The sequence below is a fragment of the Xiphophorus couchianus genome, chromosome 5, assembly GCF_001444195.1.
Source record: "Xiphophorus couchianus chromosome 5, X_couchianus-1.0, whole genome shotgun sequence".
NCBI lineage: Eukaryota > Metazoa > Chordata > Actinopteri > Cyprinodontiformes > Poeciliidae > Xiphophorus > Xiphophorus couchianus.
Window position 1 is genome coordinate 3441484 of NC_040232.1, and position 13444 is coordinate 3454927.

Sequence of the window (13444 nt, forward strand, 5' to 3'; positions counted from 1 at the left end):
CATGCGCGTCACGCTCATTAATACAAATGGCGCCATTCGCCAGTGTTGCCAAATTGACTGGGCGAGCGCAGCGCCCTGAGGTACTCCGCTTAGACAGAAAAATGTCTGGTTGCTCAAAAAGTGCTTTGTCCAAACACTTTTGTTTAAATTTTGTCTAATATTCAAATTTTCTTAGAGACTTAACTATTTGTTTTTATAATCTGTAAGCCAAAAATAAAATGTTTCATTTTCATACACTAAAAAAAGTAAATATCAAGTGATCAAAGTTAGAATTGCACAACATATAAAGAAAAATTACACAACAAAGCTTATATTATTTAAAACCAATGTTTAATAATAATAATAAATATGACTTTCATCAGACCCACATAGTGCTTTACATTAAACACAAACAGTCTACTGGGGATGAAAAGCAAGATCAGGCCACATCTTGGGACAAACACATGATCAATATCAATAGGAAATCTGATAGAATAATCAATATTCAATATGTAGAATATTCACTAAACCCTGAGCCAGAACCGCACAGCATTCTGGGAGATGTAGGCAGAGGAAAAGCTTCAGCAGCTCAACCTCTCACAGCTAGCTAAGCTCAGGTTGGTGGCATCAACTAACTCGCTCACTCTTTGGTTACCTAGCAACGACCTGCTGAGTAACTCGCCCAGCAGCAGTTTAAGTTTTTGCCACCGTGCCTCATGACTGCTCAAAAATAAAAAACACAACAGTGTGGAGTGAAAACCGGAACAGGAAAGGTCACACTATCAGTTTGGCAGTTTTTGAGATGATTAAAACAAAAAAAACTAATCAATAAGTATTGATATTGACTGATATGAAACCCGTACGTATATCGTCGTAAGTTCACTGCTCTGAATGTGGTACTCTTTCAGCAAATTACAATAATCAATATTACAATAATCGAATCATGGCAATTATTCTGATTAATCGTTTCAGTCCTAAATTGATTAGCAACCTCAATAATAACTCATCTGAAAGAAAAGACTTCAACATGCAGAAAAAGCTGCACAGTTTTTCCAGTTTGTCATTTTTAAAACACTTCACTGCCTTACACAATCACAAATAAATGCATTCGTCAAAAGCATTGATAACTTACTCTTAACTCACAAAATTAAATTTAAATAGTAAGAATGTAAACTGTCACATGTTAGTATAATACATGAACATTGCTGCCTGTTTCAATATACACCAAATATACCTTCATTTGCATGAATACACACTGGAAACTATTTTAGCGCTACCGCAGAAGCTAGTATCCTTATCTATGCTCTTTGGGATTCAGCCAATCAGCATCAAGGAAAATTAGTGGCGCTCCTGGATTGGCTGCTTTGCAAACAGCACCTGATAGTGTATCAGCTAGCGACGCTCACAGCTTCCCAAGATGTTTTTTTTCCCGGAATAATTTAGATATGCTCTTCAAAAAAATGTGTAAACAGCTGAATTTTCCTCAGAGTCCCAAAAAAATGTGTGAATATGGGAATTCGCCAATACTGACCACAAATATGCAAGGGTCCACTGGATTAAATAACATTTTTACAATTAAAAATGTATAAATTACACATAAGTGAAACTCTAAGACTTGCTGCAACAACAAAAAGAAAGCGAAAACATTCAGAGTTGACAAAGATGCTTTTTAAATAATGTTAGGTCCAATCTCCCATTTTTGGTTTTTCAAGCCGGCGTACGAGAAGGAGGCAGTTTGGCCTGAAAGGAGCCCATGGTGTTGAGAGCTGCATGGATGCGGAAGTGCAGCCTGGACTCCATGCTGTAGTCTCTGTAGTTCGTCCTGCAAACAAAATCACCTGTTAGCCGTTTGTTGCATCTATGGGAGTTTTCTAGAAAAAATAAGAACATTTCTGAGTTTAAAAAGGCAAAAATTTTCTAGGAAAAACTCAGACATTTTTAGATTAATATTAGAAATTTGCTAGAAAAAGCATGAAATTTCTTAGATTCAAAAATTCCCCAGTCTGAAATGTCAAAAAGGAATTTTCTGAGTAAAAAGTTGAACATTTTCTAGAAAAAAACAGAAATTTCTGAGTTTTGAAAGTCAAACAATTTGACATTTCTGTTTTTTCCACTGATTTGTCTAAAAATGTCATAGTGTTTTTTCTATCTACATCGGCCGTCACAGGAATATAATTACAGATGGTCAGACGAAACTGATTTTATATTAAATTGGCCTGCCATATACATTGTTCAAATTGAGTATATTAGCCTCTCTGAAAGGTTTTGACATGAAGCGTTGGGTCAGTTTATCTGAAAGAAGCATTTGAAAACACGTACTTTGCATTTTCAATGACTGTGATGGCCGAATTAAAGTCCCCGTTCAGCTTGTGCAGTAAACCCAGTTCATACATGGTAAATGGCACCAGGTAGGTATCATGCTTGATGTCCTTTTCACTGCAGCAAAGATAAAGAAACAACAACAGGAATAGTTATTGGCAGCAGAAGAAGAATTTGTTCAAATCAGTTCCATGAATGATCAGGAGAAAAATTGGAAAGCTGAATGGATAGAATAGCATTTGGTTCCAATCTGATGGTTTGAAAACAATAAATATCTGTGGTTTAGCATGTATGTCTATTCAATCATTTAGCAGCAAAAAGTGTTTTTGAATTGAAAATGTTGCTTTTCTGTTGATATACAGTATAATGCTTGAATTAACTATAACATTTTTAATCAGGTTCTGCCACTAATAAAGTCCACTTTTGAGGAACACAAAAAGTTTTTGGTGAAAGAAACAAACAAATAAGAGACGACTGAGTTTCATTCACCAGATAAATCTGTGTATCTGAAATTGAGGCCTTAAAATGTTTCAAATTCATTGGAAAATTTGAAGTTAACTTATAGGAGGTCGTAAATTTTTCATGGCAGGACTATTTAATCTTGTATTAAATAGTTTACAAACCGAACCTGTAGTTTAGTTTTTCTCTGACGCAAACGTTTGAGTCGCCTGCAGCCTTGAGGAGCCGATGATGTTGCTGTTGCCATGAACTCACCTGGAAATGACAAAGTTGAAGCAGATCTCGGCCTGAACCAGCCGCCCCAGCTGCGTCAAACACAAACCCTTCAGCATCTGGACCACACACACGTCGTCCGTGTGGAACTCTGACGGATCTGCACATCACACAGGCTTTAGTTTGCATTTTCACCCCAACCTTTTTGGATTTTTTTGGGTTGTCAGAATTCTAATTATTTTCCCCAGAATTCTGATTTTTCTCTCAGAATTTTGACTTTTTCTCAAAATTCTTACATTTTCTACAACTAAACAACAAAATCAGGCAACTTTAATTGCTTGATTTTATTTTAATCTTTCCATTATTATTCTTTTGAGGTGGAAGAACTTTTGACTTGTCGAGACGAAGTTTGGATAGTCCTGCCTAAATATTTATGGGTTTTTGTTTCGTTTTTTTCTGTTGTCTCACCTGGATCGTTCCTGAGCTGCTCTTCTGCCGCCTCCAGAGTCAATAAGATGCCTTCGGTTAGCTCCGGTCGCTTGCCGACTACCGTGAAGCCGTTCCATACGTACATCATTTCCTGTGAGGAAGGATGTTGCGATAAACAAAACAGACTTGCAGTTTTCACTGGACGGCGCTGGACGGGTTCTCACCAAAGCAGGAACCACGAGCCTCAGAGGCTTTGGCGACGCGTATCTCTGGGCCTTCTTGGCAGCAAACTTCTCGGTCGGAATCGATTTTCCTGCAATTCTTAACCTGAGGCCGTCCACCTGCCTGCAAACCGACGCTCATTTAGCCAAACAAAAAAACACAAAATCTTACTATTTTTGTGTTATTTCTAGTGGAAATATCTTATTAGGGGAAACAGCAAAATGCTACAAAATTCGAAAAAAAACATCAACATTTAGAAGGTTTTTTTATTTACTGTTCAATAATTGTTATATTAATTTAGCGTAAATGTGGCACCATCCCGTCTGAGTTTACAGCTCTGAGTTCTGTGGTGGAAAATTTTATTATCAGTTAATATATTATGACTTTATTACCAGATGACAGAATTTTGCAACACAATCCAACTTTTTAATTATAAGGAAATAATTAATATTAAATGAATCACATCTAATCTTATTTTGTTCTCACAGTTCTTATGGTTTAGTGCAGCTGGTTGATGAATTTTACTGGCAGCCTCTAAGAAAATGAGCAACAGAAATAGAATTTAAGTAAATTATTTAAACTTATTTTTTTATATTTGAAAAAGTTTGAAAAACAGAAAACAACATTTGTGATGAAAAATCTCAGATAAAAAAATTAATTGAAGGTTTTTTTCATTTTGGAGGATTTTTTCCTCATTTTCTCTCCAACTTTCACTTTGAAAAACTCTCAGTCTTATTTAACTTGAAATAAACTTACAGGTAACTTTCATAAATGAGCTTTAAGTCATTAATTTTTGAATATTGAAACTACTAGTCACACTGGCAGATTTTTTTTATACTTATAACGACATTTTTCCCTTGTAAAAGAAATAATCTGAAATGGAAACAGTATTTTTTTCACTAGTTTTTTTAAGCTCCAACATCTTGCTGAAAAGCTACTTTTGAGTTATTTTTGTCTGATTTTAGGTGAACTAAGATATTTGCACCAGAAACTAGACAAAAACACAGATTTTGTGTTTTTGCAGTGCAACTAAATACTAAGACGTCATTCATTTCTTTACTCACCTGAATAGCGCCACGACATTTTCTCCCGTCTTGGCGACTTCCTCCTCTGGCAGCATGCTTAAGATGGCGGCTTTCTGAAACACATACGTGGCCTACGAGAAAACAGCAACTTTAAAATGAGCAAAGTAAAGAAAATGTGAATCAAAATGACGAGATTAATGGTCATGTCTGCATGAATTTTCCATTTGGTGGATTTGATTTTTCAGACTAGATTCGTTTAAACAATTCAGATTCTGAGAAAACAAGTCACAATTCTGACTTTTCTCAGAATTTTGAGATTAAAGTCAGAATTCTGAGAAAAATCTGAATTCTGAACATTTTGGAATTCTAATTGGGAAAAAAAGTCTGAATTTTGGGGGAAAAGAAATCTCAATTCTGAGTTAAAAGTCGGAATTCTGAGAAAATTCTGTTTTCTACTAAAGTCAGAATTCCAAGAAAAAAATTGGAATTCTGAGGGAAAAGTCAGATTTTTTTTGTGACCCTAATCCTTTTCTGTAGAAAGACTTTTTTTCCTTTTTTTTTTGCTTTGTGCATTGCTTCTGTCCAAACTCCAGTCCAGTTGGTGGCAGTCATCCACACTTAAAGTTTTCTGCCAACCGCTGCAGACGAGAGCGCAGGTACCTGTGACCACTTGTTCTCCTTGCAGAGGCGGTCGGCGTAGCGATACGCCTCGGTCCAGTTCTGCTCGAAGGAGTACGCCCACATCAGCTCCCAGTAGCAGAGGTGGTGAATCTGACGCCATTCCTCCTGAGTCGCTATGCAGGCCAGAAATTTCTCCTGAGCCTGCAGAGACGAGAAAACTCTCTGAAAACTGGCCTTCATTTACTGGCCTTCATTTCCAGTCAGACAATAAACACTCACTGATGTGAAGTTTCCTTTCAGCACAGCGATCCTGGCCGTGTAGAAGAGCATCAGTGCTCCCTGCAGGAAAAACACCTCAGGCTCAATCCAGAGAAAAATACTTTACAGTAAGAGGAATAAGGAAAGTTTCCTTTTCTTGCAATGGATGCCAAAAAATATAGATTCACATAAAAATTATGATTCCACAAAGGATTTCACTGTAAATAGGAAAAAAGCAGAAGATTTTTGCCAAAAAATTTACATTTTCCAGAAAAACTTGGGGATTTTTGAGGTCATAAAGTTTCAAAAGTCAAACATTTTTGACTTTTGAAACTGAATTTTCTTGCAAATTTTCAACTTTTGGAGTCTGTAGTTCCTTAATATTGATGAAAAAGTACCAGTTCCACTGACAGAGCATTCCACTTATAACATGGGAAGATTATCTTGTTATAAGTTAAATGATCTGCCAATAAATATTATACTTTTTAAAATCAATATCAAGGAATTATTGACTTAAAACAAGCTCAGATGTCTTGCTCAAAAGTTACTTCAAAGTTAGTTCTGTCTTATTTGATGTGTACTAAGATATTTGCAGCAGAAACTAAACCAAATTACTTGGCAAGATTTTATGTTTCTGCAGATTTTGTTCTTGCAGTTATGGGGTGGACTTTTCTATAATAAATGAGCAGAAATGGAAACTTTCATTTGTATTTTTGTCCATTTGGTTGAGCGTTTCTTACGTTGGGGAACTTGTTGGCGTACGGTTTGAGCAGAGCTTCAGCCTCAGGGAGGTTTCCTTCACCGGTACCTGAAGGAGCGTTAAAGTCACTTCCAGGCTCCAGTAATCTGACGTTCTGCTTCACATAAGGAAAGTTTCCTCACCCAGAATGACGCTCAGGTAGAGGTGGAACATGAGCAGAGTCAAGGTGCTGAGGATGGAGCGCAGGCTGTTACTGGCTGCCCCCTCTCTGAGCTGAGACAAACCAAACTCCTGCAAAGTGGATTATAGAAACTTATTAAAAACCCTTTTAATGTGGTAACAGTGACATCACAAAGCGAGCAGACAGAGTGGCGTCTCCTACCCTGTCTCCAGAAAATCCCAGAAACTCCATGAGTCTGAGGACTCTGGATGGAAGCATGGACAGGATCTGATCAAAGCAAGTAAAACATGGTGGTTACTCTGGATTCACTGAGACAAATGCAGCTTCACAACATCTAGTCTCTGTTTGGAGAATCAGTTAAAACTTCCCAAAACGTCTCAATCTTAAATAAATCTTTTAAACGTTTTTATGCTTCAATTTGGGTCTCAGCTGCTTCTAAAAACAGTTTTTTTTTAAACCCAGCAGTTTTTTTAAAATAAAATAATATTTTTTGACATCTGCACATTGAGCCGTTTCAAGAACCTTCCGAAATTAACTGCCCCTCACCTAGTAACCCCAGCCTGTTGCCTAGCAACCCCAGCAGAGTTCCGCCCGTCACCTAGCAACCCAAGCAGAGCTCCAGCTAAGTCTGTCGCAATAACTTAAAATGACCTCAGTCATTTACATTTACATGATATGTCCAGATAAATAAAGAGTAGCTTAAAGTACTGAATTAAATTGTTTGACTTTTTTTTTGCTTCTTACCAGATTAAATGATCCGATGCCCATGTTGACGCCACCTCGAAAATGAATATGTGTGCTCCTCTCCTTTTCTCCATCTTCTGTTACATTTTCCATAGTCTGGCAGTTCCTAGTTTAAAAACATTATGTCTTAATATCAACACAACGTAACTAAAATGATAAAGATTTCAGGCTGCATCGATAAATAGATCCTAATGTTGCCGACTTAGAGACTTTGTTGCTATAGTTAACAACTTTTCAAACAAAACAAAATTGGTATCATTCAGTCTTTTTGATCAACTGCAATCAGTTCACCGCTAATTTTGTGTTTATTTTACTTGTAAATGAGATAACTGTTCCTCATTCCCATCCCTCCTTTGATGAAGCCGATGACGCTTTCATCCAGGAACGTCAGCGCTGCCTTCTGCATCAGGACCTCGGCGTAGCACAGCTCAGCGTGCATCTCCTCTGGGAAAAACAGGCACAAAACAAAATGTTGACCATATTTACAGTTATACTGGTGCATGTTCTGCTTGATACCAGCAGAAATAACACAACATTTAGCTGAAATATGAATCATTTTCTTTCAGAAATCAATGCAAGACTCACCTTCTGTCAAATTCTCTACAGGCTGCCCGTGCCAAAAGCTGGCTAAGCTCTCCAATACTCCAGGTTTCCTCCGAAATCTAAGTTGGGAAACAAGACTGGGTTGTAAAACATCACAAATACTGTGGAAATGTTCAAAACTGCAACTCAAACAGTTCATCTAATGGCATAAACGTGTCATTCAAATTAAAATATAAGATATTTAAATTTGATCCCTTTTTAAAACTACTTCTGTAGTTGTTAAGCTGCTTCATTAGTTGGTCAGTCGATTAATGAACTTATTTTGGTGTAAAATAAGTGAAAGTGGATTTAATGTTGTGTGGACAGAGGGGCACACTACATTAAAAGTTTTGAGTGATTAAAATCATAATAACATTCAGTTGCATTTAATTTTCTTTCAGTTTATGTAATATTAATAGAGAGAATCCATAATCACACATCAAGCCTATAAATACATGTAACTTTTTCTCCAAAGTGACAAAAACACTGACTATGAAGTCAGTAAAACAATGAAATTAAATGATTTACAATATGAAGTCCGAATGTTTTGTTTTGTAAAGTCTGTCACTTTGAGTATTTTGACTTGTTGGTTGTGATTGGTTCTTTTTCATTCAGTTAATGTGCTGATTGGATAATATGGATCCCTCTGCTGTCGTTCATTTGCTTTAAGTTGTGAACTCAGTTGCTTTGCATATGAAAGACACATGAAATTTCATGCATTTTTGGCCTGATTGGTCTTCCATATATAAGGAGCAGCGATATTAAACAGAAATTTAGCAAAATAGTGTGAGATATTAACATTCAACACCACAAATTATTGTTTGTTCACATAAATCTATGTGCTCACATCAGTTTTACTGCTCACTCAGATTAGTGACACAAAAACATAATTACAAAAATGTAATTTATGAGCAAAACCACATGAAAAGTGAGGATGTGAGGCTCACAGATTTTCAACAAATGCATGAAAAATGACATAAACACATGGATGAGACACGAATGGGGAAATCTGTTCATTTCTGTTATCAATGCATAAATAAAATATACTCATGTGTTTTTCAAGCTTTACCTCTGGCAGGTGTGCAGAGCTTCCTTCAGTGACGCCATGGCAACATCCATGTCTTTGGGGTCAAAGGTCATAGCAGCCTGCATCAGTAAGATGCTGCTGTAGCCCATAGCATGATACATACTGTGGCTCTTTCTGGAAAACACAAACGCTTCAGTAAAACAGGATCAAACGGGATTTTTAAAGAAAAATAAAACTGTCAAATGTGTAAAAAATGAAAGTAAATTTAAATTTTTTTCATTTTTTTTTTTTTTGCTTGTTGTCACGAAGAAAATCAATTAGTACTTTTAATTGATTTAGTTTTTTACTCTGTATTAAAAAAATCAGGGATTATGGATTTAAAACTTTTACTGCATTAAATAGCATTTAAAGAGCCTGGCGAGTCTCACTAATAAGAAAATTACATTTTTCTAAAAATTCTGACTTATTTCCTCAAAATTATGTTTTTTCCTCACAATTTCAACTTTAGTCTCAGAATCCTGAGACTAAAGTTGGATTTTTTTTCAGTGTATTTAATCCTCTTTTTCTAAAAGTTGCTGCTGAAATGTAGTTTCCAGAACAGCTCAAAACTTTTCCAACCTGAAAACAGGATTTCTGATTCTGAGAACCGTTTTATTTAAAGATCCGGCAGGTTTTAGCGAACGTCAGAGACTTACCGCGGCTCCAGTGAACTCAAAGCGTCTGCAAACCGGTTGTTCAGAAACAGATGCAGGGCGACGTTACATTCCTCCAGCGCCGTCTCCAAGTCCAGCTCAACGGGCCTGAACACAGAATCCCACAGAGAAAATCAAACATTTACATTTATATATTCTTCACATCTTCCATCCTCCTCTTTCCCTCTGAATTCTGATGTTTATTTACTCAGAATTATTAACTTTTCTCTTATTTTGGAATTTTGACTTTTTTTTCCAGAATTTTTTATCTGAATTTTGATTTTTTTTTTCACAGAATTTTGACTTTCATGCCTGAATTCTGATAGAAAAAGTTTTTTTTCTATTATGGTTTAAATTCTCACTTATTTCCTCAGAATTCTGAATTATTTTTCTCTGATCTTTTTTGTTTTACTATGAGCCAGTTATTTATTAATCTAATGTTCATGGTATGATGTTGCGTCTTTGTCAGAGGGAAATTAGTTTCAGTAAACACACTGAAGGTTTTTTTCACAGATTCTCCTTCAGGAGAGCAAAGGTCCAGATAATCTCACGTTCTTATCCTTATGATTCTTTTCCCTTAATTTTGTTCCTCTGAAGCCGTTATTTACTTTTACTCCAAATCTAAGCTCTGTCAAAGGTTTGCATTTATCAAATCACTGAAAAAGCAGCAAAACGCCCAAATAAAAACTCAAAAAGCTTCAGAAAGCATAAAATGGGTTATAGAGAACACTTTAGAGAATATATATAAAGAATTTAGTTTGTTGCAAAACTTCTGCAGAAGCATTTACATTAATTAAACTCTACTTACTGTTCATTTGTGTGATCCACATCCATCTAAAAACCCAGAAAAACACAAAATTAGGAGATTTAGTCAAAACTATCAAAATGTGGCATTTAAATGGTGCAAAGTCTTTTTTCTATCATGGTTTGCATAGAAAGAAAACTCATTTTGAGATTACTCTCAGAAACTTACTGAAAAACAAGGACATTTCTGAGCTCCAAACGTAAAATATGTAAAAGAGAAAAGCTCATGACTTTTCTAGAAAAAAATATACATTTCTGAGTTTGAAAATTCATAGATGTTTGAGAAAAAACTGAGAAATGTTTAGATTAACCTGAAAAATTTTGTAGAAAATACATAAAAATTTATGAACTCCAAAAATTAAAACATTTCTAGTAAAAACTTTGAAATTTCTACAAAAAAACCCTGACATTTCTGAGTTTAAAATTCAAAACTTTGCACAAAAAAACCTCAGATGATGTTTTTTAAATCAATCTGATATTTACTAGAAAACACGTGGAAATCTCTGAGTTTAACAAGTTGAAAAGTTTTCATTTTTACTAACTAAAAATGTCCAAGTTTTTCTAGAAATTTACTATAGATCAGATTACTGAGATTACTAAAAAAAAATCTGAGTTTTTTGGTAGAAATTTACTCCTTTTTCTTTTCATGTCTATAATGGCCCTAAAACACTGTTGTACTTTCATGCAGGTAATGAAACACAAATTAAATTTTTCACCCCTTGGATGTTTCCGACGCCGGCCGGCGGTGCTAAAGATTTCCATGTGAATAATCCAAATTATTAATATCTCCAGTATATGAAGCAGTGTAAACTACTTCTAGTTGCATTCTTCATCAAAAATGCCAAAAATAGCATTAAAGAAACAACATTTTGTGTAAATACAAATAGAAATCATACTCTATCTTTTTAAAAGAATTTGGCAAAAGTAATGCAAATGCAAACATTAATATTGATTTTGTTCAAAAATAAAAACTCACCTCCTGGATTGCACCATTGTTCATCTCCATTTGAGCTGAGGAACGAATGAAAAGAGAAACCAGGAGATGGACGTCTTCCCCGGTCAAAACTCTGGAGAGAAAACAAACCGTTTGAGTCGAGCTTTTTATCGGGATCTGAGATGCCAGGCGTGGCTCCCAGCCAGCAAGCTCAGCCCACTGAGCTGCTGCTCAGGATTACTCTGACGAAAAGGAAAAATTAATGCAGATTTAATAGGTCTGAGACATAAAATGTGAATGAAACATTGTTAATACAGGATGTTAATGGTGACGGGTTTGCTCTCTAGCTTAAGGGAAAAAACATTTTAAAGAATACCAACTATTGAGAAGTGAGTAACAAATATTCAGTGACTTTTAAAAGGGGAAACCATGCGTAAAATTACTCAAAATGAATGATTGTGATGAGAAGTCGACTGACTTCAATGGACATAACCTGGAGGACCGTCCTCACCGCAAAAACACAAAATATTTCCAAGTATTTCTGTCTAGTTACCAGTTCAAACATGCTAGTTCACTTGAAAAACTACTTACAAGTAACTTCAGCAAGAAACAAGAGCTAGCTTTAAATCAATAATTCCTTCCAGTTCCATTGGCAGATTATTTCACGCAGTCAGTTAAATAATCTGTGACTTTTTCATCAATATAAATGAATAGTTTACTTAAAACAAGCCTCTATTTCTTTTTGAAAAGTTACTTTTAGGTTAGTTTTGTCTCATTTCAAGTGGACTAAGATATTTGGAATAAAACAAGACCAAAATTACTTGGTAAGATTTTGTTTTTTGCAGTGTGAAGCACTAAAACATGCACAATCTGATGCAGAACACTGCAAAAACACAACATCTTACCAAGTATTTTTCTTTTACTTTCCAGTTCAAATATCTTAATACACTTGAAAAAAGACAAAACTAACTTACAAAGAAATATGAGTTTGTTTTAAGTCAATTATTCCTTAATATTGATTATATTATTTGGTTAGAAGTGAAATAATCTGTCAATGGAACTGGTGTCTTTTAATCAATTGACTTAAAACAAGTTAATATTTGATGAAAAGCAAACTAAGCTGCTGTAAACCTTCAGCTAACATTAGCTTATGTGTTTTTAACATAAGAGAAATGATCAAGTCAGCACAAAGCTTCATTTATTATAGATAGAAACTAGAGATCCAAAACAAAATCTGGGTGTAGTGATGAACTCTGACCTGAACCTTCAGAGTCACATAAAGACAGTTGCAAAGTCGGCCTTCTATCACCTGAAGAACATTTACAGGATTAAAGGAGTAATGTCTCAGAAACTCATCCATGCATTTAACTTTAGTCACATTGATTGGCTCCCTGTAGTTCAGAGACTTTAAAATACTGTCAGTTTGTAAAACACTGAACAGCTTAGCACCAAAACATATTAAAGATTTGCTGTTTGACTTGACAAATTAAAAGAAATAGAGAAAAAAAAGTCTCATCCTGGAAAAACTTTGAGTCCGTAAGGAACCAATCCCCTGAATATTACGCATGTAACCGTAACAGAAAGTTTGTGCTGCTTAGAGTTTGCCCTAAAATCTGACTGTCTGCTGGCATGTGATGCATCAGCCTAAACAATTATTTCCAGTGGTTTTGTCATTCATTCTGCCATGGTGCCCTTTGCACTTTCTCTGACGTAACCTGCTGGAGTTTTCCGACCAAAAAAACCGCAGGAAGATAAGTTCATGACTGGTTTTAAATGTCTTCATCCGTCCCGCTGCAACATCACATTGATGCTCAATCAACACCTGCTGGACGGTTGTTCAATTTAAAAGACCAGAATTAGACCATTCAGCGAAAAGAGAGTCAGAAATTGGTTGGATGCATAGAATAAATTTGATTTTGGTCGCATTTGCCTCTTTGTTATGCTAATTTAGGCTAATTAGAATTAGCATAATGGACTTTTGATATTCACAATAATTAGGGACTGCAACTGCGGACAAATAGCCAATCAGTGTCAAGGAAATGAATGATGATCCTGGATTGGCTGCTTTCTAAACAACAGCTAACAAATGGCATGTCAGCTAGCGTCGCTAGTGGGTATTTCAGCTTCCAAAGCTGCATTTTCTTTTTAATGTTTTAGATATGCTTTACAAACAAAACAAATCTGTGATCGGGCTAATTTCCTAGGATAATTTGGAGCTACATTCTCCAGAAAAATCCACAAATGGATTATGAATA

The 13444-nt window shown here is 35.6% G+C and overlaps 1 protein-coding gene across 1 annotated transcript; it reads right to left on the reverse strand.

The window, feature by feature from the left end:
- Nucleotides 1-315: 315 nt before the first annotated feature.
- Nucleotides 316-11357, reverse strand: LOC114145484 (tetratricopeptide repeat protein 39B-like). Its single transcript, XM_028019085.1, has 18 exons — nucleotides 11232-11357; nucleotides 10260-10285; nucleotides 9455-9559; nucleotides 8802-8933; nucleotides 7736-7812; nucleotides 7465-7594; nucleotides 7151-7256; nucleotides 6608-6673; nucleotides 6408-6516; nucleotides 6266-6333; nucleotides 5547-5606; nucleotides 5307-5468; nucleotides 4686-4777; nucleotides 3624-3744; nucleotides 3439-3550; nucleotides 3013-3130; nucleotides 2299-2415; nucleotides 316-1801 (listed from the first exon to the last, which is right to left on the reverse strand). The coding sequence occupies exons 1-18, from the start codon at nucleotides 11259-11261 to the stop codon at nucleotides 1687-1689; spliced, it is 1746 nt and encodes a 581-aa protein (XP_027874886.1). The 5' UTR covers nucleotides 11262-11357; the 3' UTR covers nucleotides 316-1686.
- Between the last annotated feature and the right edge of the window lie 2087 nt (nucleotides 11358-13444).

What these genes read in the sequence shown, in the direction of transcription:
- LOC114145484 (XM_028019085.1), bottom strand. Translation starts at nt 11,261, where the DNA reads ATGGAGATGAACAATGGTGCAATCCAGGAG. An exon ending in AACAGTTATCTCATTTACAA is followed by an intron (nt 7,257 to 7,464) that starts GTAAAATAAACA and finishes TTTTTAAACTAG; the next exon opens with GAACTGCCAGACTATGGAAA. An exon ending in TGGGATTTTCTGGAGACAGG is followed by an intron (nt 6,517 to 6,607) that starts GTAGGAGACGCC and finishes TCCACTTTGCAG; the next exon opens with GAGTTTGGTTTGTCTCAGCT.